This window comes from Heterocephalus glaber, unplaced genomic scaffold (genome assembly GCF_053883595.1).
Source record: "Heterocephalus glaber isolate CG9 unplaced genomic scaffold, H.glaber_assembly_v1.0 deba00000331, whole genome shotgun sequence".
Lineage (NCBI taxonomy): Eukaryota > Metazoa > Chordata > Mammalia > Rodentia > Bathyergidae > Heterocephalus > Heterocephalus glaber.
The window spans coordinates 38,248,630-38,272,379 of NW_028258142.1; the positions used below are offsets into that span (position 1 = coordinate 38,248,630).

At 35.6% G+C, this 23,750-nt stretch overlaps 1 protein-coding gene across 1 annotated transcript in view; it reads left to right on the forward strand.

Annotated features, from left to right (window-relative positions):
* Positions 1-436: 436 nt before the first annotated feature.
* Rit2 (Ras like without CAAX 2) overlaps positions 437-23,750 on the forward strand; it is a 339,988-nt gene continuing 316,674 nt past the window's right edge. The window contains exon 1 of the mRNA XM_004855252.3: positions 437-724. Within this exon, the coding sequence (XP_004855309.1) occupies positions 622-724 (103 nt within the window). The 5' untranslated portion in view covers positions 437-621. The remainder of the gene's footprint in view (positions 725-23,750) is intronic.

The following is a 23,750-nucleotide window of genomic DNA, read 5'->3' on the forward strand; positions in this document are numbered from 1 at the left end:
CCTTTCTTTATGAAATTGTAGCATCTCTTTTCCCAGAATTAACACTTTACAGGAGGATTTTGATAACATACTAGGAAATAAACAGCAGAAATTCTACATAATTAATTGGGTCTAATTTTAAAAAAAACAGTGTGTGAAGCTATAGCTAAAGAAGTCAGCCTGTGAGACAGCATCTTCCATTGAGTCTCTGATTCACTCTATTCTAGCAGCCCAGCCTGGAAAGTGGTTAAACGTGTGTGTGCATCAGACAAAAGCACTGGGCAAAGAGAGGGAGGAAAGAGGAAGAAAACAGAAAGAAACTGAGTAAAGGAAATGGAGAAGCAGAAGAGGGAAGAAAGAAATGCACACAGAGCAAGCCAGGGAAAGAGATCGTGGGAAACGTGAAAGAGTGAAGGATCACAAGAAGGGGGAGTGTAAAAGCCAGATTTTTATTGGAAGCAGTTGAAGTGGTTGCTATGAGACCAGCTCCAGCAGAGGACCAGCCGCCAGCCAGACGCTGACGGTTCTTACCTCACACTAAACCTTTCCTTTGACACAGTTTTAGAGTTGTTTAATTTCTGAGCAAGCACCTGACACGGGTGACTTTTTTCTTCTTGTTTCTCCTCCGATCTTTCGGGTAAAATGGAGGTAGAAAATGAAGCCAGCTGCTCCCTAGGCAGCGCATCAGGCGGGTCCAGAGAGTACAAGGTGGTAATGCTGGGAGCAGGGGGAGTTGGTAAAAGCGGTAAGTTTCAACACCAAATGCTGGGAAAGAGGGACCTCTTTAGAGGCAACTCGTTAGAGTGGGGAAAAAAATGATAATACTGGTGCTGTTAGTGGCTCGTGCGGCAGTTAAACACAGAGTGTCTGGCAGGATGTTTGAAAGTATAAAGACTGTTTAAGGGATGCTGGTGAGTCAGGAGAATTCAGACAGCAGTTCATGATGTACAGGACTCTAAGAGGATAATTTTCTTTTCTATCTCATGCTGGATAATATTTACTCTTAATTTCATTTACATGGTTTTGAAAAATAATCATGATATTCATTAAACTCATTGTATGAAAACAATGTGCTCCTGTTCTTAAAAATATTTATATAAAGAAAGAAGTGCTATAAATAGTCAGTTTAACACACACATACACACACATAGAGGATTCTCAGTGTTGTTTTGTATGTTTCTTTGATGAGGAGCTTCCTGTTTCTTTTTCCTTGTTTGGGTCTGACATTGCATCTATGCATTTTGAATGCCAAGAGGAAAGTTGTTTTCTGAAAATGACAGTGGTTTACAGAACGGCATTCATCATGGGACTCATGCCATGGTGATCAGTGCATGCAGAGTGATCAAAACAAGCTTTGTGGTTAACTAAATTAAAGGGGGGGAAAGCCACAAGAAAAATGAATGCGGTATGGTAATGATTTTGTAACATGTGACATTGTCCATGATTTGGTGTCTTGTGGAGTTTGAAATCCAAATATAGCAAATTATAAAGAGATATATAGTAATGCTTGAGATGAGATACATGTGGAATAGTTTTGGCCTGTGGATATCACTAGAACATAAAGAGTTGCAGAGAGTTTTGTGTATAAGGATAAAAAGATCCCCACTGGGGATATATGTTTGAAGATGCCAAAAGACAGAAACAATTATAGAATTAGTCTAGATAAATAGTATTAAAGAAATTCCTTAATTTGGTTCTTGACTAAAAGAATCAAAGTTGACAATATTCTTGGTAGAAGAAATCAAATAGCTAATATCTTTGGTGGTGGTTCCACAAGGGAAAAACATGTGGAACATGAAGGAAAGTGAAAAGGGATACCGACTTTAGTAGACATTGAAGATTGAAGAGGTAAGAAAGCAAATAGCAAGGAACATAAAATTAAGCAACTAATGTTTTCCTCTACACAAATAATGAATTACCATGAAAAGAGGAAAAAAGTAGGTAGATCTGGATGTAATCAGTAGCTAAGCACATTTCTAAGTGAGAAAAGTTAGTCTAGAAAGGAAACATGAAATGAAAACTTATTTAACTGTATGAATGAATTCTTTAAAAAAGATTTCTCTTTAAATATGATGGTGTAAGAGGGAAAGAATTAACATAAGTGAGGGTCCAGAGAGGGAGAAAGGAAAAACAAAAGAAAATAACCTAAATAAATAAACCTATGCTTTAAAAGAATATGGTCAGCAAAACACAAATAAGGAAGAACCAATATGAGAATAAAATCTAAGAAGAGTGAAGAGCAAATTTCAGAAAAAAGCGGGAGGTCCAGCAACAGTGCCTGGCCCTAGTGTCCAGTGAAGGGAAGGCGATGCAGCCATGGGCCAGGGCCCTGTGCTCCTTTTGCTCCCTGGCTTGGTGTTTCCGTGTTCCCCATTATGTGGGCGTGTGGGAATAGAGTCACTAGTTTTTAGCATACCTCATTTTATTCTATGGACCCAGAAAATGGAGCGTAGAGATGTTATACTGGAACATCCTCCAGCACTATACTGTGGTGCTATGATATTAAAACAGTAATATTATAGCTCTTATTTTGATTCCCCTCAGTATTATTAGTGCTGGCTTTTCATTGTTACCATTCTAATAACTAGAAATTTTCAATGTAACGCAGTGGTTAGAGAAGTGGTCTGCGTTGCTTTCACCTACACTGTGTAGAAACAAAGGGAGCTTATAATTAAATACTTGAACAACACTTTTCCAGTGGGATTAAGACTGGAGTAGCCAGTTCACCTATAGAGAAGGTTAAGAATGAAGTGTCAGTAAATCAGTTGAACTGATTATGTAAATCATACACTTGACTGTTACCCCAGAGAGCATTATTTATGCTGCAATTCAACACCTGGAAAATACTGGTGCTTAGGTCCGAGTGTTTGGAATCACAGTGATGGAATTGCATCTTGATCTTGGACTCCCCCTACAGATGATTTGTCTGGTGATATCAGTATGTAAATATTCAAGCTCCAATCTCAATATTAATGTTTTCTTAAAGGTTAAAATGTTCACTTTCAAATAAAGTAAAAAAAAATTTAAAGTCATTCTTCATATTGATGAAGATCTGGATCAATAAAAGAATTTCAAGGGATTATCCAAGTCCACTTTAGAGATTTAAGCAGAGGTTCCTCTTCCAAAGAAGTGAAGTATGATACCTCAGTCTCTTGTGTTTTGTTTTGAGAGGGAGATATGAGTCAGCCTTGAATGTGGAGGAAAAACTGGCTTTATTGTGACCACAATTTTTAACAGAACAAAGGCTATTGATCTGTGCTGACTGGAAATGTGTATTTTTTTAAATCTATGTTTTCCTAGTGTGTAGGAAGTTTTGAAATTTGCAACTTTACTGAAATAGGAATTCCCGTAAGATTTAAAACATGTGGGTAAATAAATGCACTTTTTCAGAAATAACAAACTATTTAAGTTTATTGAATACATATTAGGCACATGGGTGTACTGGTAACTGTATAGAGGAAACATGAAAAAAGTGAACTTTAAAAAGCACCCAATAGTGGCAGCTATGGGCCACATATATTTCCACGCCTAAATTTACTTCTCACCACAATCTGAGACAAAGTATCTCCAGTTTACAGATTGAAAACCTGAGACCCTGTGAAATAATTTGCACCTGGTCATAAGGTGTAACAGATTATAGAATTCTAACACATTATGTGTAATTCTTTAGAAAAAAAAAAAAAAACCCAAAGAGTTCCACCATTCTCTATTAGGAAGAAAATAAGTCTATTGTTAAAACACTGTTTTTTCCCTTGACTGTTATATTCACAGGAAGTATAAACAATAAACTAGTGCTCCCAATTATACATCTTTAGATTAATATAATTAAATACTACACATAGTATTTTTATTCTCTCTATAAAATATATTATATTATACTATTAAATATTGTACCTAATGTTTTTCAAGCATACTGCGGAGAAAACGGGGATACATGACAAATACTTCTCATCCTTACTTAAAGAACGGAGAAAGTGGGGGCTTGAAAGATTCATGCATGCAATAGTGGATTAATCTCATCCAGAACACAGCTCCCTGATTCTACTTAAACTGTTTTTCACCATGCAAATTTTTACAGAGGGTAACCAAAATCAGAACTGGATGATACAAAGTAACAGACATGTATTCAAACTAGCAGATAAGTAAGATGAATATGTCAAGTTCTAATGTACAATAGAAGGACTGTAAGTGGTAATACTGTATTATATTTTGGATTCCTGTGAATTGAGTAATTTTAGCTCTCTTGCTACATATGCAAAAAGGGATAACTGTGTGAGATGATCTATATGTTAATTTGCTTCACTATGATATAACCATTTTGCTCTCTACTTGTATCCCATAACTTCATGTTACATAGTTTAACTGCAGTCATGTCTTGCTTAACAACATTTTGGTCATTGATGGACTAATACATATTATGGTAGACTCATTAGATTATAATTGAACTGAGCAGTTCCTGCCCACTAGTAATGTTGTAGCCATCCTGAGGTCAGTCCATAGTGCATTATTCATTTTGCTGATGCTAGTGTACGAAACACCCTAATATGCTGTCAGTCACATAAAAGATTGGACATATAATTATGAACTGTATGCAATGCTTGATAGTGATAATAAATGACTATGTTAGCGTAATTTTCTTTTGTACTTGATTTAATCTGGTATTATTCATCTCACACACACACACATACATCCCTCATATAGGCTGGGTATGCAGTACCTATTTCAAGGAAGTTCATAGAAGTATGCTCCATAATATTTGTACAATGACAAAAATCACCCAATGATGCATTTCTCAGAAGTCATTCTGGCTCTTAAGCAACACATGACTACCTATAAAATAAAGTGCATTTTAAAAATAAACAAAGACTCATATATGTATTAGAGAAAATAATATCAAATCAAAGTAGAACACAAATGTATATGTACATACATTGTGACTGCAACTAAGAACAGAATAGAGGAAAAATTGGGCTGATTGTCCAATGAATTTTATGTATATTAGGTGTGATTTTAGCTTTCTTTCTTTGCTCCAGTTCCCACCATGCCCCCCTCCCTCAAAGAAAATGTAAAGAAAATATGATGACTATAGTTGAGTTTTATAGACTTTGTAGTTGTTTGAAATTTTGTGTTTTTTGTGTCCTTGTGGTTTGATATGCAAAAGCTGCCCCTGAGTGATAGAGCATGGTGAGTTACTACTTCATTGCACTGCATTCACAGTTGCTTCTCCCACTATAAACTCATATTATTCAGTGGGTCTTAGCCAATCATAACTGGGATCATATTTTCTGAGATATATTTATATATTCTGTCTTATGATTTTTTGATAATAAAATTAAAAAGAATGTGAGTAGGTCTTATATTTTCTACATTTAGATGGGACTACAGAAGTGCTGACATTTTAAGAGATTTGTTCATGAATACACAGAATTAAGAAAGTAAGAACTAGAAATTAACTTGTTTTCTAATTATATTAGTTATACTCTCATTGTATGGGGAGAGCAGATAATGTATACAAATATCAGATGAGTTCCATATGTCTTTCCCTGGTCCCTAAAACATACACTGGAATTACTTTGGGAAACTGTACTTCACTATACACTTTCAAATGTCAATTGTACATGAAACAGTAGGAAATGTAGAGAGAATGTTACATATAACTTATGATTTGGGGCAAGATCCCTGTCCTCTAGGAGTGTATAATCTCATGTTGTGAAATCTGTTTAAAACAAAGTGTTAAGTTTGTATTCAATTTCTAATCTATCAGCTGTGAAAGCTCAGAGTAAGGGCTGGCTAAATCAGAATGTGGAACCCAAGTTTATCACAGCAGAGATAAATCACAGTAGAATAAGTCACAGCAGAGATGATATTTGGATTTTGCATCAAAAGATGAGTAAAATTCTTTGAGTTTAAGAATAGAAAGTATGCAGATAGCTAAGGGGCAGAATTAAATAGAAACAGTATATACAATGCCAAGCAGAATGTGAACCTTCTTTTCATAAAGAGATATTGATAACTTTGTGTCTTTTAGGAGTACCTGGAAAAATCTGAGATGTGTTTAATGCATAATTTAGAAAACTGTGAGAAGTTGTACAAAGCAAAAAGTAAGCTAAAATATGCAAAAATATTAGGGAACTCAGAATTCTTTAGAATGCATCCATTGACAATTCTTTACAAAGAGAAAAATCATGTATAAAATACAGTGGGTGGTCAAAATATATGGTTAATATTTATCAACAATTATTATAGTAAAAGACACATTGCCATTAATCCCCCTCAAAATTCTCTCCTTTGTTTCAAACACAGTTATTGCATTGTTCTTACTATGATCTGAAGCAATTCTGAAAGTCTTTGTTTATGAGTGTCTTTATGGTGAATGCTGACCCCATGTGCCATCAGTGGAAAGGTAGTCTCATGAAAATATTTATGGTGTGTCCTTATTCACCTTATTCATTGGACAAAAGTTGAAGAACCTCAGGAGAAAGAGTGGCAGGATATTGAGACAGCCTAGACAGTTCAACTAAAGACACTCAGGAAAGAGGACTTCCAGAAAGCAGCAAAAATGAAGAGATAGTGTGTTCTAACTGAGGGGGCAAATTTTGATGAAGTTCATGGCAAAGTGTTTTTCACTGTAATAAATGTTTTAAAATTTAAATATTTACCGTATTTTTTATTGTACTTTGCAAACAATCATACTCACCCCTACACTCTTTTACAATTAATATTTAAATTCAGAGTTCTATGTAGCAGGATTTTATTAAAGGAAAGTAAAAATGATATTGTCTAAGGCAAACAGAAAGCCAATTCCTTCACACAACCACACAACCAATTCTTTCAGTCTTAGTGAATTTGTATATGAAGTAGAAAATGGAAGCTTTTTCTGATTAATTAAATCAAGACAAACAACACAGTCATCATTCACATCCTTGAGGGTCTGCGTTTTATCTCATTAGCTCAACTTTGGGTCTGACAAAGGTGAATAATTTGTCTATTGTGAGCACATGTTATCTTAAAATTGTGGATTGCAAAGGCAGAAGAAAAAATCAACAAGGAAAAGACAAAAAGCTGTTAAGACTCAGGGGCTCTTGTTATCAGCCCTAATTGTTGCTACACAATGTACGCACTGCAGACCATCACCACTGCAGTACTATGAACGAGACTTCACCAAAAAGCCCAAATAAAGCTAAATGGGCGGGCCAGGGATTTAGCTCAGTGGCACCTCACCTGCCTCACAAGCGCAAGGTCCCGAGTTCAATTGCTGGTATCAAAAAAAAAAAAACAAAAAAAAAACTAAATGGAAAAGTAAACTGAATCTACTCATTTAAGCAATGAGTGCAAGAATAATGCAGATAAACAGTGGTAACAGACAATATTTTCAAGATAACAAGCGTTGTATGGATATTAAAACCATGAAAGAAAGTTAGTATAACTCTATGTTCTTGTGAGAGAAAGGGGTAGGAAATGAATGAGCATGTATAGGTCCCTAAACTGCCCACGTGCTGCTAGGATCCTTACCCTCTTATGGTCATTCAGGTGGCCTGGTGATGAATGGCCTATCACACTCACTCACCTACACTTACTCCTCCTGTGGGGAATGTACTACAGTCTATGTTTTACAGGTGAGAAAACCAGGGCTCACAGGCATAAAGGGATCATATGCCCAGGAACACAGAGATATTAAATGATAAACCCAAAGTCCCTACACATGTTTTAGTTCAATGTTTACACAATTTTCCTTATCCCACCCTGAGACTTTTCACTTTATCTTTTGAGGAGATGGTGCTATAGCTCTGAGTTCCAACTTGGTCTTCATCTTTACAGATGTATTTTAGATATTAAGCAAAATCATATACACCAAACTATTTGAAAACTTCAATTTTCTTACTGAACAACTGGGAGTGTTATTCTTATTTAAATTAATTGGAGGAGCACTAGAATTCTGACCAAACATTTCAATATAAGAAGCAGCATTCAGCATTAAAGACAATATTCCTACGGATCGAGGGACAGCTGGGAGCCCTGACCTAGGAAATCTCCTGGCCTTGAGAAAATCAAGCAACCTAGTACTTATAAGAATTAATTGAAATTTTCTTTCATGGTAATGAAGAAATAAAGAGTATGCTGAATATATCAGGCAGGTTTTTTTAGAACTGTAAGGTGCTGGTCTACCTTAGGGTGTATATTTTTCTCTAACTGCATACATTACAGCGTAATTAATAGAAATCACATGCCAGATGAACATACTATCCTTGTCCATTTATTTAATAAGAACCAAAGTGTGTGTGTCTATGTGAGCACATGTGAGCGTGTGTTAGTGGTAGACTAGAGAAAAGCCCTAAACTATTATCAAGAATTCAGTCCTATTATCAAGAATTTACAACCTCAGCCCTATCTCCTATCCATTGGGTTACAAAAGCTATATGAACAGAGGCTTGTGATGCATGTTGATAGGCACAGCAGCAGAGATGTGCAGGTACTATCTTGAAAACACATGGAACTGTGGGAAGGTAGTCAGAATGATGTATCATGATTTGTTTGGATGCTCAGCTATGGTTTTGAAACTAGACGTCTTCTGACTTCTTGGAGTATGGATTTTTCCAATAGGCCATTTGGCTTTCAATTAAGCAGCATGAAATATGCTTCTTGTATCGGAAAGTAGGCTGCCAGTTATGACTGATTGTGTGCGTATCTTTGCAGTGTGGCGGGACTGTGATGGTATATGAGGATGGATGGCAGCTCCCTGTTCTGCATGAAGGAAACTCTTATCTCTGAATTTGACTGTTATTTGCACAGCGTGTATATGATCTCGATTTAATCACTCGAGCTTTGCGCATAAACACTAGCTCTCTGATGACTCTAACCAAGCAGTGCCATCTGTTCTTCTGGTCCCTCAGCAGGCCCCAGCTAAATGCTGCTGTTGGCTCCTGTAGCTGATCATCACTTCTGACCTTTTTGCCTACTCTAACACTACTTCAGCTAACACCACAGCGTTAGTAAGGGAACAGTGGCCTGTTACAGGCTCCATTCTCCCTCAGGCAATTCCATGTCCTGCCACTGTCAAGTTTACTGGGAGAATAGAAACATATGCTTGATTGTCCCTGCAGGACAAGTGAAGGATGGCAAGCTGAAGGCCCTTTGGGGAATGTTCCACTGAGAGGTGAGTTAAAAGAAAGACAAAGTTTGCAGCCCAAAAAAAAAGTCTTTAACTGAACTAGAATGAAATGGTATAGGAAACGTGTGGAAGGAACATGAAACAAGGGCTTTTTGTAAATCAGTGCATGTTTGCATACCTAATAATGATGGTCATCGTGGAGAGTTAATGCGTGTACAGGACACATCTTAATTCTGGTTTCATCCCTTTCCACCCCTCCTTCCTCCTTTCATCCCTTGGTCCCCTTCCCTTTTGCAAAAGATCTATCTTCCTGTTTTCTATTATCTGTTGTTGTTTTTTTAATTTTACTCTTTAATTTATTTATGTTTTGGGTTAGTGTTCTAAGTTGTTATGTTAGTGCAGAGCAGAAGTCTGATCAGAACACAGCTCTAGAGGGGCATCAAGGTTTTAGTAGTCACTTAATAGATGGATAAGCAAACCTTAGGTCTCCAGTCCATAGATCTCTTCAACTGCTTTAAACTACATAGCTAAACTACACCTGTACTTTTACATTAGCCTGGTTGGACTCACACAGGGTGAATGATTCTCATTTTGTCCATATCATCACTCTTTCTACTTCTTCCCTCAGTTAACAGTAAAATGGGAATTCACCCCTGGGAGTCTCACATATCCCTGGCCTTTTCAAAAGTGCACCCTGAGCCCTAACAATGTAGTCTGACGTGTCCTGCAGTGTGGGGTGGTGTTTCCCCCACGCTTACAGGTGGGACTAGAGGGCTTAAAGAGAATGATTAATCATGCACGAACCCACAGACTCTAGAGTCTTCTCAGGACAACAGCCCACAGGGCTAAGACCCTCAACCACAGTCCAGCATATCACGCAACACCCTTTATTCTTGCCCCACTCTTGATCTGCAGAATGGGATTTCAGTACAGCAATAAGGACAAGAATAATGTGCCCTGGAGGTTTGGATATTGGAAGGGATCCACATTTGTGGCTTCCTATATGTACAATGGGGACAAGTAATACAATGACTACCACTGATAGGATATTAAGAACAAAACTTGGCACATAGTCATTGTTGAATAATATTTGTATTGTAAGTGGATACATTTGTTTTGAATTATTTTCTCTTAACAGCATTTGATCTTGTACAGGTCACAATTTTTTACTCATTAATGGCATTAATTAAAATTACCTCAGAGAGTTTGTTGGGTAAATGTCATTAGAAAATATTCAATAAAAACGGTGGATTGTAATTGCCAAAATATTATGTTTTCATTAAAACTTTTGTCTCCCTTTCTTCTTTCTTTCCTTCCTTTTTCCTGTTTTCCTTCCACACTTTCACCTAAGGTGGTCTACTTCTGTAGCTTGGGAGAGGACAGTGAAAAAGGATTTTTGAGATGGGTTCTAGGAAAATGAAATAGGGCCGAATGTTGTAAATTTCCTATTGTATATCCAGCTTCTCTATGCCTGCTCTTGCTGTCTATATGAGTATATTGATTCGTTTCAGCTTTGGTCTTTTAAGGTGGTAATTTCAGTGAAAACAATAATGGTGGTTTGCTAGTTGCCCTAGTGAATAATTCCTTTATTCATCTCAACTGACCTATAAAACACACACACACACACACACACACACACACACACACGTGCACACCATTGTCTGTTAGGGAAAAGACAGAAGGACAATTGCCTGATACAATAGCCTCAAAGAGGCAGCTTAGAGGGCCTCCTTTAAAGTATATCTGTGCTTGAATTGGGACATAAATGCATCTTTCCAACAGTTTGAATAATATTATCTTTAACATTTATTTTGAAATTGTAATAATTTTACCTATCATCTTTATAGATTTATCTCATCTGATCCATCTAGTCTCATTTTTTCATCAACATCCTACCCTGTTTCACATCATTCTCAGTCTGATTGTCCTCAAAACGGTTTTGCTTCATTTCTCTGCTCAAATATCTTCAGTGACCTCTCTTTATTGCCAATAGACTGATATATGATGCCTGCAGGACTCCAGCTGTCTTAGATATGTGAAGTTATCTGACAATAGCCGTTGAGTGGAGGCATCCCAATGCCAGTCCAACAGGAAGGGCTGCCCTGCAGAAACCATCAAGGAATTAAGCTGGACATGGCAGAGAGGTAGAAAGCAGGGAATGGGAGCATATGGCAGGAACCACCAGGGCATCAGAGAGGGCTTGACATCAACAATGAAGAGTGTCTTGGCAATGGAAGAGATGGCACGATTCAAAACTAGAATCGCAACAGCTGAGATATTGCAAGAATATAACTTGCAATGGGCTGTGGTATAAGGATTTGTTGAATTGTATCTCTCCTCTCCCTTTCTCTCTCTCTTTCCCTGTCTTTTCCCCTCTCTCTTTATCTTTCTATCTCTTTTGCATTATGAAATATACCTAACTCGAAAAAGACTCAAAGCAACTTCCAGCTCTTCAGACCAATTACTTAGTTTTTATCTGCCCAAATCTTGAAACTTCTCCAGTAGATCGCAAGCATAATAATTCTAACATAAAGTCTGTCTTATTTTTCCTCATTTTGTCTAGTCCGATCTGGCTGTCCAGAATCTTTTCAAATATCTGTTCTTAAATACCAATCCTGTGCACTTCAGCCTAACATACGTTTTCCTTTATAGCCCTGAAAATTTTCCAAATGTTATTTGATCACTAATTCACAATTGCAAGCTTTTTCTAACATATGGTTTATTGTCTTAAATGTTATTTATGTTTTGATTTTGACTTACTATCTCTTTATATTTTATTTTCCCATCTTGATTCCAAATTCTTGGAGAATGGAACATAATCTTCTTTCTCTCATGATCTACAAATCCTCAAATATTTTTGTAAATTTACTTTTCCTCTTCTGTTTTGAAGAAATTGAGAGAATAAGACAGCAGGCACATGTAGTAAAATACAGTGACACCTCAGTTCACTAATGCTTTTGTTTACAAACAATTTGGTTCACATAAAAGTATTTGGCAAAATTTTGTTTTTGTTTGCAAACTCTGCATCAGGTAACAAATGGAACCACCGCCACCCTTCACACAAATGTGGCCATCTTTTCTAACATCACAGTACAAACTAAGTTCATGAATTTAAAGTCTAAAATTAGGTGATGTTAAATGATTTCCTGATGTAAAGAGTCGTTCATATAGAAAAAGAAACTGACACTAAGAGAACAGGGCCAGGTATGTGATGTAGAGTAGCGTTGTAGCTTGAAAAGAACTTAGACTCGGGCTATATGAAGTCTTGGATACAATTAAACTGAAGGTACTCAAGTTCACTGTGTTTAAACTCACTAACACATGTGAGTCAAAATGATTTTTTGCACAAAATCTGGAAGATACTGAAGGACAAGTAAGAAATGTCACATTACAAGAAGAGATCGTATGTCAGAAGATGCTGTAGAAGCAAGAGCAGTGTTCACATATACATACAAAACTCTGAAAACACCTCATGTTTTCATTTTCTGAATAATTTCCCACTGGGTTCCAGAACAGAGGACTATTCCTGAAATTCGGGTTTCCTGGGAGAAAAGAAGAAAAGTCTTTTATGTAATTTATTGTGAAAAACTTTTGCGAATAAGCCTATGGAACATTGTTTACTGCTGAGATTTTGAATTCAAAATGTTACTTAAGATTTCAGAGAATTATTGTTTCTTGGTCAACACAGGGACATCTGACACAGAATCCTGATTATGATACTGAATTCTGAATCAGCCATATGCTTTTTTAAAATTTCTTTCCTACTACAATACAAGGCATCCTCAGCCATGAGTAAATTTTAAGTTTGATAAACTATATTCTATAAAGAAAAGAATTCCCAATACTGCCATATGAACTTAGAACAAATTTATAATCAAGGCATTCCTTTTCTCTAATTTCAAGAATCTCTGAAATCAAAAAGTTAAGAGATATTTTCCTTGGGCTGTCAAAAACATTCCAAAATTATAAAGAATAGAAATAAAAAACAGCAACCAAGTGTATACACACACGCACAACACACACACACACACAAAGACACATACAACACACACACATTTTCCACTCCACGATTCAGAGAATTTTCTGTTTTTCTTATTTTGTTTAGCTATTCACTTCTTTCCACTTGCTTGATTGCAATGAAAGAGTTTAAACATTCAATATCAGTTTTCAGTTTCTTTGGAGCCAGCCCCTAAAAGCTTTTTACATTTCTACTCTTGAAAACTTTGTCTGCCTCTTACTTTGTCACAGAAAGCATCTTGAAAAACAGTTCCATAAAATACTTTGCTGTGACAAGTACACATTTTTGTCTGCCTCTCTAAGTTTATTTTCATTTTCCTTGAGTGTAATTCCAAGACAACCCAGCACAATTGAAACAGCTTGGACTTTGAACATGGATAGACATGTATTGAAATTCAGTTCTGCCACCTATCAAGGACTGACTTTGCTAGTCTTTTTTCTTTTTCTGATCTCTTAATGTGGATAAGCCAGGACACATTTCTCTGAACTCTCCAGTTCTTTAATTTCCTAGTGCATTTCAGTTAGTACTCTGGGATGAATATAATTATATTCCTTTATATGTATCTTTTCATTAAGTGAAATTTATATCTAGATTAAAACCATAATAAGAAATCATTAAAATAACCAAAATTAAAATATGGGCTAAAATGTAGTCAGAGTATAAATTGAAGCTACCACCCTGCAAAATGATTTAGCACTATATATGGAGACAAAGAAAAATCTAAGTTGACTATATGATCTAACAATTCCATTTCTAGCTATATATATCCAACAAAAGGTCAGGATGTGTACAGTGGCCTTATTCCTAATGGCCCCAAATTATAACTTTCAATCTCCTTCCATATGAATGCATCAATCCAATTTACATATTCAAAATGTTAGAAGGGTGGAGAAAACATGCTTACAGATCAGAGTGAGCTTGGGTATCTCCCTCTATCAAGAAGGCTTGAACCAAAGCATTCATTCAGATAATATGCAATTTAGATGTCCTGGGCTCTAGCTTTCTGCCGTTGTTCAGGGCACTAGAGCCACAATGTTGACTTAATCTCAGGCTCTACTTTCAGAACCCTGTGGCATAATGGTAAAGAATGGTACATAATGCAGAAATCTTGTATTGCATTAAAATTAAATAAAATTACTTTAGCTTCAGAGATGATCTTCTTGTTAACTTACCTGATTATTTTTTCCATATAGATTTTCTTAGATGTTTTACCTAGAACTAACATAGAACATTATAAAACTCCATCCCCTTTGTCACTATCTGAACCATTCCTCTTATAATCTTGTGCCAGTAATATGAGAAGTTTTCCATGTGCAGAGTCCAGATTTAAGTTTCCTGTTTATTCCTCTCATCTCAAAGACGGATATGACAGTTCACCCTTGTGAACCTAGATTTCTTTTGCAGAGTATATGCTTAAGAGCAAAGATTTAGGATCCTTCTTCCAGTATCTTAATCCTGGCTCACTCTCTTAGTAGTGGTATGATCCTCTATTCACTATCTTTTAATGAATGTTTTTTTTCTCTATGAAATAGCGGTGATACTAGAGTAGCCATTTAATTTTTTAATGAGTAGGCTTCTAACTAGAACTTCTATATAAATACTAATAATTGTTGTTATTGTTGCTATATTTAATATCATGTGCACTATCCACTCCTCCTCAGGCTAAAGATTATTTTCTCTCTCTTTTGTCCAATGCTGAGATGATTTCATTTTCCCTCACTCACACAAAAGCATTTCTGTTTTACTTCTCAGCCCATGCCAACTCCTATTTTTGTGTCTAGGGTTGAAAACATTCATATAATCCTGAGAAAATAAGCTAGCAGGATGGGAACTAAAGGCTGCCTTTACAAATGGATTTTCTGGGCGAAAAGTTGGCTTCTGTGTTTAACACTCCAGCTCTTCCCCAAATGAAACAGATACATTTCTGTACTTTTTAGAAACACGTTCTGGTTTACTGTGAGGAGTCATCACTAGGAAACACTTTTGAATACATACAATTTTCCAACATTTCTTACCTTCCTTTGCCTCATAGGAGAAACTTGATGTACAATGAGATTTTGGAATAAAGTGACTTCAAAGGAGATTTGAGGAACCCACCATGGCTTCACTATTTTGTTCAACTTGAGCTTACTGTGGAAGATCATGCATTTCAAAGGGCTCGTGACTGGTCCCCATCACCCATGCTTGTGCAATCATTTTTAATTTTCAAGGTTTATAGTTTCCACTTGAGCTACACCAGCTAAGCCCTATCTAACTAATAAGGTCCTCTGCTTCCACCTTTATTGATTAATCATCTGTTGGAGTTTTCAATATCTGTTTGTGTTTAATTTGCTGATATTAAAAATGTCTTATTCCTGAAAGTGATGAATGATCTTCCAAGAGACAGGATTATATTACTGATTTATATAATAGTGAGTTCATTGGTGTCTGACTGGAAACCTATCCCTGGAGATCCTTTTAATAATGATGCCATGTCACTTTTAGGTCCTTCAAATATCCACTGTCTGGTGGAAAAACTATATTTTTTTCTCTTTGTAGATCCACAGAAACAAGTTTCCTAGAAGATTTCCCCAAAGGAATTACTCTTTTCTTATGCATACCCTTTGCTGCAGCCAAAATGTCCTCTTATTGTCTCTTAAACACACATATATATGCATACCTAGCTCATATAAATAATCCTTCTCATTTTCAATAACCCTGTAGATTTTCCTCTGCCACTATTTTCCTTTAAGAAATACAAGGTAAACATCTAAAACCTATAGTAATATTTTCCCAATATTTTTAGCTTCTATTCTCCGTATTATTCATATAACACTTAACATATTCTGATTGTATACTGTATTAAACTTTCTGTATGTATGATCTATTCACCATAATAGAAACTCTTTTAAGTTAAAGTTGAGTTTTTGTGATCTGTACACTAAGCCAGTTGTTCTCACAATGTGGTTCCTTGGTCCGTAGCAGGTGCATGATCTGGAAACATGTAGGAAATACAAACTCTCATGTACCAACCAATAGTTGCAGAATGAGAAGCTCTCAGGATAAACTCTAGTGATGCTCAAACTTGGCTGCATGTTAGAATCAGATAGGAGAGTTGTAACAATACCGAGGCCTTAGCACTATCCCTGGAATTTTGGAATTCATCTACTCTGTGGTACAACCTGGATATTGAGATATTTTCATAGTTCCCATATGCTTCTGTTGTTCAGAACTATATGGGAACCACTAATCAAAACCATACTGCTTTCTTTCTCTCTCATAATAGGGCAGGCTCACAATATACTAGACAATCACATATTTATTAGTTAAAATGAATTTTTTCAATTCTAACAATGGCTAAAATCTTTTTACAAGAACAAAGATATATCTCTTTCTGACCATGCAGCTAGATTCCCCATTACTTGTCATTTTCTTATAGCCCATTACATTTTATTTTAGCTTCATTTTTCCCAGAGAACTCAAAATTTAGACAACAGCAACATAAATAATTTTATTAGTTGTATTAACTAATACCCCTGGAATTTAATTTTTTACATTATTTTTAATATGAAATATTTGATACAAATGAAACAGTGCATATAACCTTGAGGTTATGTCAAAAAGAATAAAGCAAACACCACTGAGCCTACCATTTAACATAGCAGATAATTCTAAGCGTAATATATTTAGTCACCAAATAAAGACGATTTTCAAATCAGTTTAGATATTGTTGAATGCTAATAAAAGAAAGATGTGAAAGTAAGTGTAACTTTCCAACAGTCATTGTGATCTGTTCCCATGTGTTTATCTTTGAAATTATGAGGATATGAATGCATATTGTCAGTTGAAGAGATATTTGACATGTTCTGCAATAATGTTCACAACCTTCTCTGATAATGTACACATGCTTTGCTTTTCTTGGAAATGCAGAATTATTTTTGGAATGTAGGAGGCCTAGATCACTCCTACATAGCTCTGAAAACCTGGCCTGTGGCACAGTTCTATGAATTATTGTTGAACAGAGCAAGGAAATTCAAACAGGTCTTAATTTTCGGTTCCATTCCATTCATTTGTGTCCATCTGGCTGATGCTGATGTAGATTGCCTTCCTTAGAAAAGATTCTTTCCTGTGCCCCCTAACCTGCCTTAGGTTGCCAAGAACTGACAAATTAACATTCATATTTACCCTTCTCTTTCCTTCCTTTCGTCTTCCACTCCAATGTGAAATAGCCTTACTAATGTAAGTCTTCTGCCTCTTGAAAAATTGCCCTATATGAGACATTTTTCTGGCTATCAACACTTCTGCAAAGGCTTAATTATTGTAAATGCAGTCATTATAGAGTTTCAATGTTCCACTTTCTCTACGAAGCCAGAATTTTTCAAAGACAGCTAAAAGACCAAATCTCTCCTGATTTTAGATGCCTCATCTGTAATATTAGTTTAAAGAAAAGAGATGAATTAAACAACATCCAAACTCTGTACTTTTTTCAGAAAAAAATAATATGAAATATCTGGCCCAATCAAATTATCATAGCAATTGAGTTAGATACTTAGAAATTGCATCTTTGAAATATTACTCCATTTATCAAATGAGCCAGTGCACAAAGTTTACTGCAGGTAAATACATGGATAGATATTACAGATATAATCTTCCTGTGCCATTTTGGTTTAGATAAAATGATTGCATTGAATTTAAAATGAAGTTTGTTTTTTATATATAAGCTAGTAATTTACATAAATTTGCTTGTAAATACTAAATTTTAAATTTATTTGTGTATTTCTCTATTTTTAAAACTAAATTTGCCACTTAAGTTTTTCTATGTGGTGTGAAAAAACAGCTTTCTAATTTATGTCTGATTTTTGGTTTGATTTTTGTGGTACTGAGGAATAAATCCAGTACCTTGAATATGTTAGGGAAGCTCTCTACTACTGAGCTATATCCCCAGGCTTTTTTATTTTATTTTTGAGACATGATAATGGAAATTTAGTCCAAGCTGGCTTTGAACTTTCAATACTCCTGCCTGAGCCCCTGAATTAGTAGGGATTACTGGCATCCACCACTGGTCTGGGTTATATCTATTTTTTTTTTCTTTTAATGGTACCAGAGATCAAACTTGGCACCTTACGCTTGTGAGGCAGAAATCGGAACAACTGAGCTAAATGCCTGGCCCTGTTTTGACATACTTTTATTTCTCATTTCTGCTATTCTTTCCCCATATGCCATTCTGTAATATTTATATTAATCCATTAATGAATGCTTAAACATTTATATAATCAAGGAGGGTATATTCTCTGTACAATTTTCCCAGCTGCACTTTCATATTCAATACAATGCACATTTTTGGTATTGTGGAGTTCTAATTTTCCTATACACATGTGTTTCCCATCCAGCTCCATCGCAGTTTTGTAATACTCAGCCTCTATAGCCCCATCCCTGTAATATTCGATGCCATAAACACGCATATTTACATATTTGTTCACGTTTTCATTGATTTTCTTTGCTCTTGTCTTAGAGCTATGCTGAGTCACATCAGAGTTTGAGGGAAAACAAAGAGAAAAAGTCACTATTACTGATTTGATGTTGCTCATGAATTCTGTACCTTAATTTTGAATTTTCAAATATTGTATTAAAATGATTTGTCTTGAGTATAGATTTTTTGGGGGGGATCCTGTCTTAGTTTTGGTCTTCAAAACTGCTTTAAGCAGACATAATTTCCTATGTATTCAAAACCTTGGTGGGTTAACTTGTCTAATGTCCCTCAGTATAATGTGAAAATGAAAACCATGTGGTGACAGCAAATTTTAGTTTTTCCAAGAGTCAGTGACAGTCCTGACCTCTATGGCCTTCACTAATTCTCCAAATATTGGCCTCCCACACCTCAGGTAGAAGCCACATTTTCTTTACTTCAGCTCTTCCCTGAGCTAACAGAGAACTGTCTCCCTTGGAAACCTTAGCTCTGAAGAAATCATTTCCTTTTTCATACTGATGGATTCAACTTCCTCTGTGATGGTCATTATCTACTTAATTTGTGCTGTACTCTGATGTAGCTGCTTCTGGGAAGAGCATCTCCAGCCATGAGAGAGAGGATAAGTAAAAGAGCCTGTTTTATATGAAAAATTGATAGTAAAAATAGATATTTTTTTAAAAGGACATGTCTCTGAGATATAGCCAAAAGAAGTACTACTTTGCTACAGAAAATTGAGGAATCACATTGGTATGTCCTTTAAAAAAAAACAGTTAGGCTCTGTCATTGTGGGAAGGGAGGGAGTTCATACGAATTATGAGAAACTCAGGGAGATGAGAATTTTTCCTTGATTGACAGTAGCACAATTTAATGAGAAATAACTATTAAATTCCCTGTTTAGAGGCTCAGCTCTCTCATTTTAGACATGAAAGCACTGAGTTGAAGTAACTAGAGATGTTTTCTATTAACAAAATTCTCTAACCTACTTATGCGCTTCGTCGAGAAGTTTCTTGGTGTGACTCAAGCTAATAAAATCAGTGTCAGTGGTGTTACACTGTAGTTCTGCCTCTCTAATAAAACATACAGTAGCCATTGTGTAGAAATTATAACCGTGCTTACCTATAAAAATATGTCATGTTTTTGTCAGATTTTTCATTAGCTAATGTTTGGTAATGAACATTTCATCATTTAAAATGTCTCTTTCACTAATAGATTGAAACTTCCCCTGACTATTCCAGACTGACCCAACAGAGGCAGCATAAAAGACCTGTAGATTTTAATAATGATTCCTTGTGTTAATAATATTACATTGCTTGTGATTATATACACTCTCCCGCCTCACTGTTGTTTCTCCAGCTCTTACTTGACATTAAGAGAATGTTTGAATGTAAGGGCTCCTGCATGTGGAGCTTACATCTTTCAAACTGTCAAAATGGAGCTCATGTTTGAAAGCATCACTTCACAGTTTTCAATCTCATTGATCTTTGATTTGAAAGAGGATTTAATATATCTTTAAAATGCCCTCAGAATATCTTCCATTAATCTTGAAACTAGATTTAGGTCTTACAAATTCAAACATATATTCCATATTCATGGAGAATCTGTTCTACCATTTATAAATGGCAAAATAAAGTTGATTTTAGTTGTGTAGATTTCAGAGTATAAGAACACTTTTAGCCAAAGTACCTTGAGGCATCTAATTCAAACCTCATATTTTGTGGACTGGTCATACAGGTGTCATTACTTCCTTTTAAAGATTAAGAAACAAATCCTTGATTTTGGTTTGTGTGAGTAAACTGGCCCCTAACTTTTCAACTCCAAGAGCCACTATTCTGAGTGTTAAGGAGTTAGATTTTTATGGAGCCCTTACTAAAAAGGATATCATAGGAGAAACGAGGCATCTTCAAGTCAGAGTCTCCTTCTGTCTCTAGTACCCTGGAATGGTAGAAGAGTCCTAATGCTGTGCTTGTATGTTATGCCATAGACAGAAGAGTTCTGTGCCCTGGTCTAACTTCAAGTAACATTAAAAGTTATCCAAGAAGCGACAAATGGCTTAGGATGACAAAATTTGGAATTATTTCAATGCTTAGAATTATTTCACTTAAATAAATATAACTAGTATTTAACAATCTCGATGTAGCTAAGATGTAAGGAAAGTGGACCCATCAGATATTTTCTAAATATTTCTAAGGAAGAAAAGGTTAGACAAATAGATGAAATCTTTTCTCAATTATCATAGGGGTGCAGCCTGAAGCATTCAGAGTCCTACATAACAAATAATCCAAAGACCAATTATGTCTTTGGAGCACAGAAATGCATTTTCTTCTGTAATGCATTTTTCTGGTAGGTAATTTAGTAGCCTTTCCTTTTTTTTTTTTTAATTTCTAGAGAATAATCCAATTTCTTGTTCAGGACTCCAAGACACACCAAGACAAAGATGAGGAAATGGGGAAATGAAGATATTCATAACCACGCTTACCAAAATCAAAGGATTCCAAATGGAGTTATGGAAACATTGCATTACTCAGCAGTTTATTTCTACAGTGGTTTTAACATGTTTGCATTTTACATCGCCGAAAAGCACACCTATAGTAAAGGCATCAAGACAAATAACCAATTTTTTATGAGGTATTTAGGGAAACTTGATGGCCTTTGTGAGAAACAAACAAAAACAAGCTCTGTCTCAAGATTTTTGTATGTAGTATAGCTGCCCACATCAAAGAATGTAGAAACACTTGGCAAAGATATTATCTTTTTGGTCTTGTGTCACACCACAGAAATCAGTATCTCAAACAAAGTAAATATTTAATTTAGAGATATTCAAAGAAAGAATTAATAGAAATATATTCTCTTTATTTGTTTTCAAATTCAACAAGATAAATTTAGGAACTTAATTTTAAAATAGATTAGCTTTTAGTGAATTATATTTTCAGTGATCACTTAATCTGTGTTTTTCCAAAATACTCAAGGCCAAAACTTTACTGTTTATTTATTCCACAACTAACACTTTCATATACATCTCCTTACCTTGTTTCTTCCAGAGACAAAGACTTCATGAAGGAGAAGCTGAATATAGGTGTGTTTCAATCAGATCCCCCTTGTTTGGTGACTGTGTATTCAGCTACATCAATATGGCTGTCAGATAAAGATCCTAGCAAAGTGAAATGGAAATTGGAAGTGAAGATAAACATACCTAACCAAATACATTGTGCTCATCAAAGTTCAGTTCAAGTTCAAGAAAATATTTGTGGACAAATTTCATAATTCAGCTTGAATTTTGCTATTAGCTATTAATAAAAATCAAAAAATGATTTAATGATAGAATGATTTGCTACAACTTTGTATAGTTGGCTCTCTATCCTTTCTTCTTGTCTTAAATTATACCAGCATTTCTATTGTGAGAAAAATGTTATATGATACATATATCCCTAAAAGTCTACTTTCTATGTTCATGCAAGACAGAGATGGGGGAGATTTTTACTTTGTTTCACATTTTCTACTACACTACTCTGGTAGCATTGCCCTTGAGTAAAATTCAATTTATTATATATATTTGAATATTAAAGAACTTATAATTGGCTATCTTTTTATATAACTCACCTTTTTAACGTTGTGCCACTGAAAAACATCTCTAGCCAGCCTGCTTCAAATAATGTCATTTATAGTTATTAAATAATATTTGGAAAGACTTCATAGTTTTTACTCTGCTTTTGCAAAGTTTCCCTAAAAACCAATAAAAGATGTTATAGGAAATAATATGCCTGTCTTAGCGATATTGAATCCGAGACATGTTAACAGTTTTACTCAAGATGAAATAGCTATTATAAGGCAGAAATTGAATTAGGACTCAGCCCTTCTGATTGTTTTCCTATTAGACATGGTCTCTAGGCATGGTGGCAGATGCCTTCAATCCCAACATTCTGGGAATTTGAGGCAGGAGGATAACAAGTAAGAACTAGGCATGGACAATCTAGCATCTTAATGATATACCATGTCAAAATAAAAGGAGCCACGGATATAGTTTATAGGAAAGCCCTGGGTTCAATTCCAAGCCTCAAAGAAAAAAGTTCACTAGAGTTTGTAATATTGTTCCTATACTAGGCTAGTATTTAAATAATAAAATGAGCAAGACACATTGCAATCATAACAATAGTGAAATGAGAGGCAGACTGAATTCTGGAGGTAGGGCTCGCATCATTTTCACTAGGTAGCATCCAGAAACCCTTGCGTAGATCAAGAAACCCCACACTGCTGTATGACTTTATTACAGGAATATTAAACGATAAAAAGTAACTCAATAAGTTTATGATTGTTCCCTGTATTACTGGGGCAGTTAGACAAATTTCCTCAGACTTCTTCCAGAAACAAAGAAGACAGAGATGAAATCAGAAAAGTATCTGATATATAACACTTGCAGCACAAGGTGACCTGTCATTTTTAGCTGCATGATAAGTGAAAACAGTCTCACATGGATTAGAAAGAAGAAATAACCACAATACTATATTTGAGTAGCACTGAGTACAGTAAACTTACGAGTCACTAAAACTCATAGAAAACCAAAAACTTTCCTTCGGCTCAAAGGAAGAAGCAGGTGCGGAGGAGCTTCACAGGGTTATGTTGACAATTAGCTACGTTAATATACGTACAATGCTCAAAAGAGTGCCTGTTAATAAGCAAATATTGAAACACATCCAAGAGTTACCATAATTGTTATTAAGATAAATAATTTATTTTCATTTGTTTTGTGAACACCTACTCAGGCCCAGCTGTTCTGCCACCTGTTGGGAACCAAAGATGAGAAGGTGATAGTCCCTGCCCCGAAGGAAGATTTGCACTCTTTCTGAATTTTATTCAATCTCACACTTTCTGGAAATTATCTTTAAGAAGCTGCTGAGTGTGGCTTTGCCTTCATCCTGCACCCCAGCAATGGACCTGACATAGTGCAGACAAATCATCTTGGGCTTCCCACTGTGTGCCTGCATCTCTTTCTGGGGCTTCCTTTTCATGCTTCACTTTGCTGGTCAATGCTGTCCAAGACCTGTATTTTAGTCAGTGCTAGAATGTGTTTTATGACCCGGAGATCATTCCCATCCCAACATTTCATGTTAAATGTTAATTCTGCAGTGGCGATACAGGCTTTCCAGATCTGTTCTCTTATCCCTCTCTAATGGCATCCACATAATTGAGTTCAAGTCCTGCCA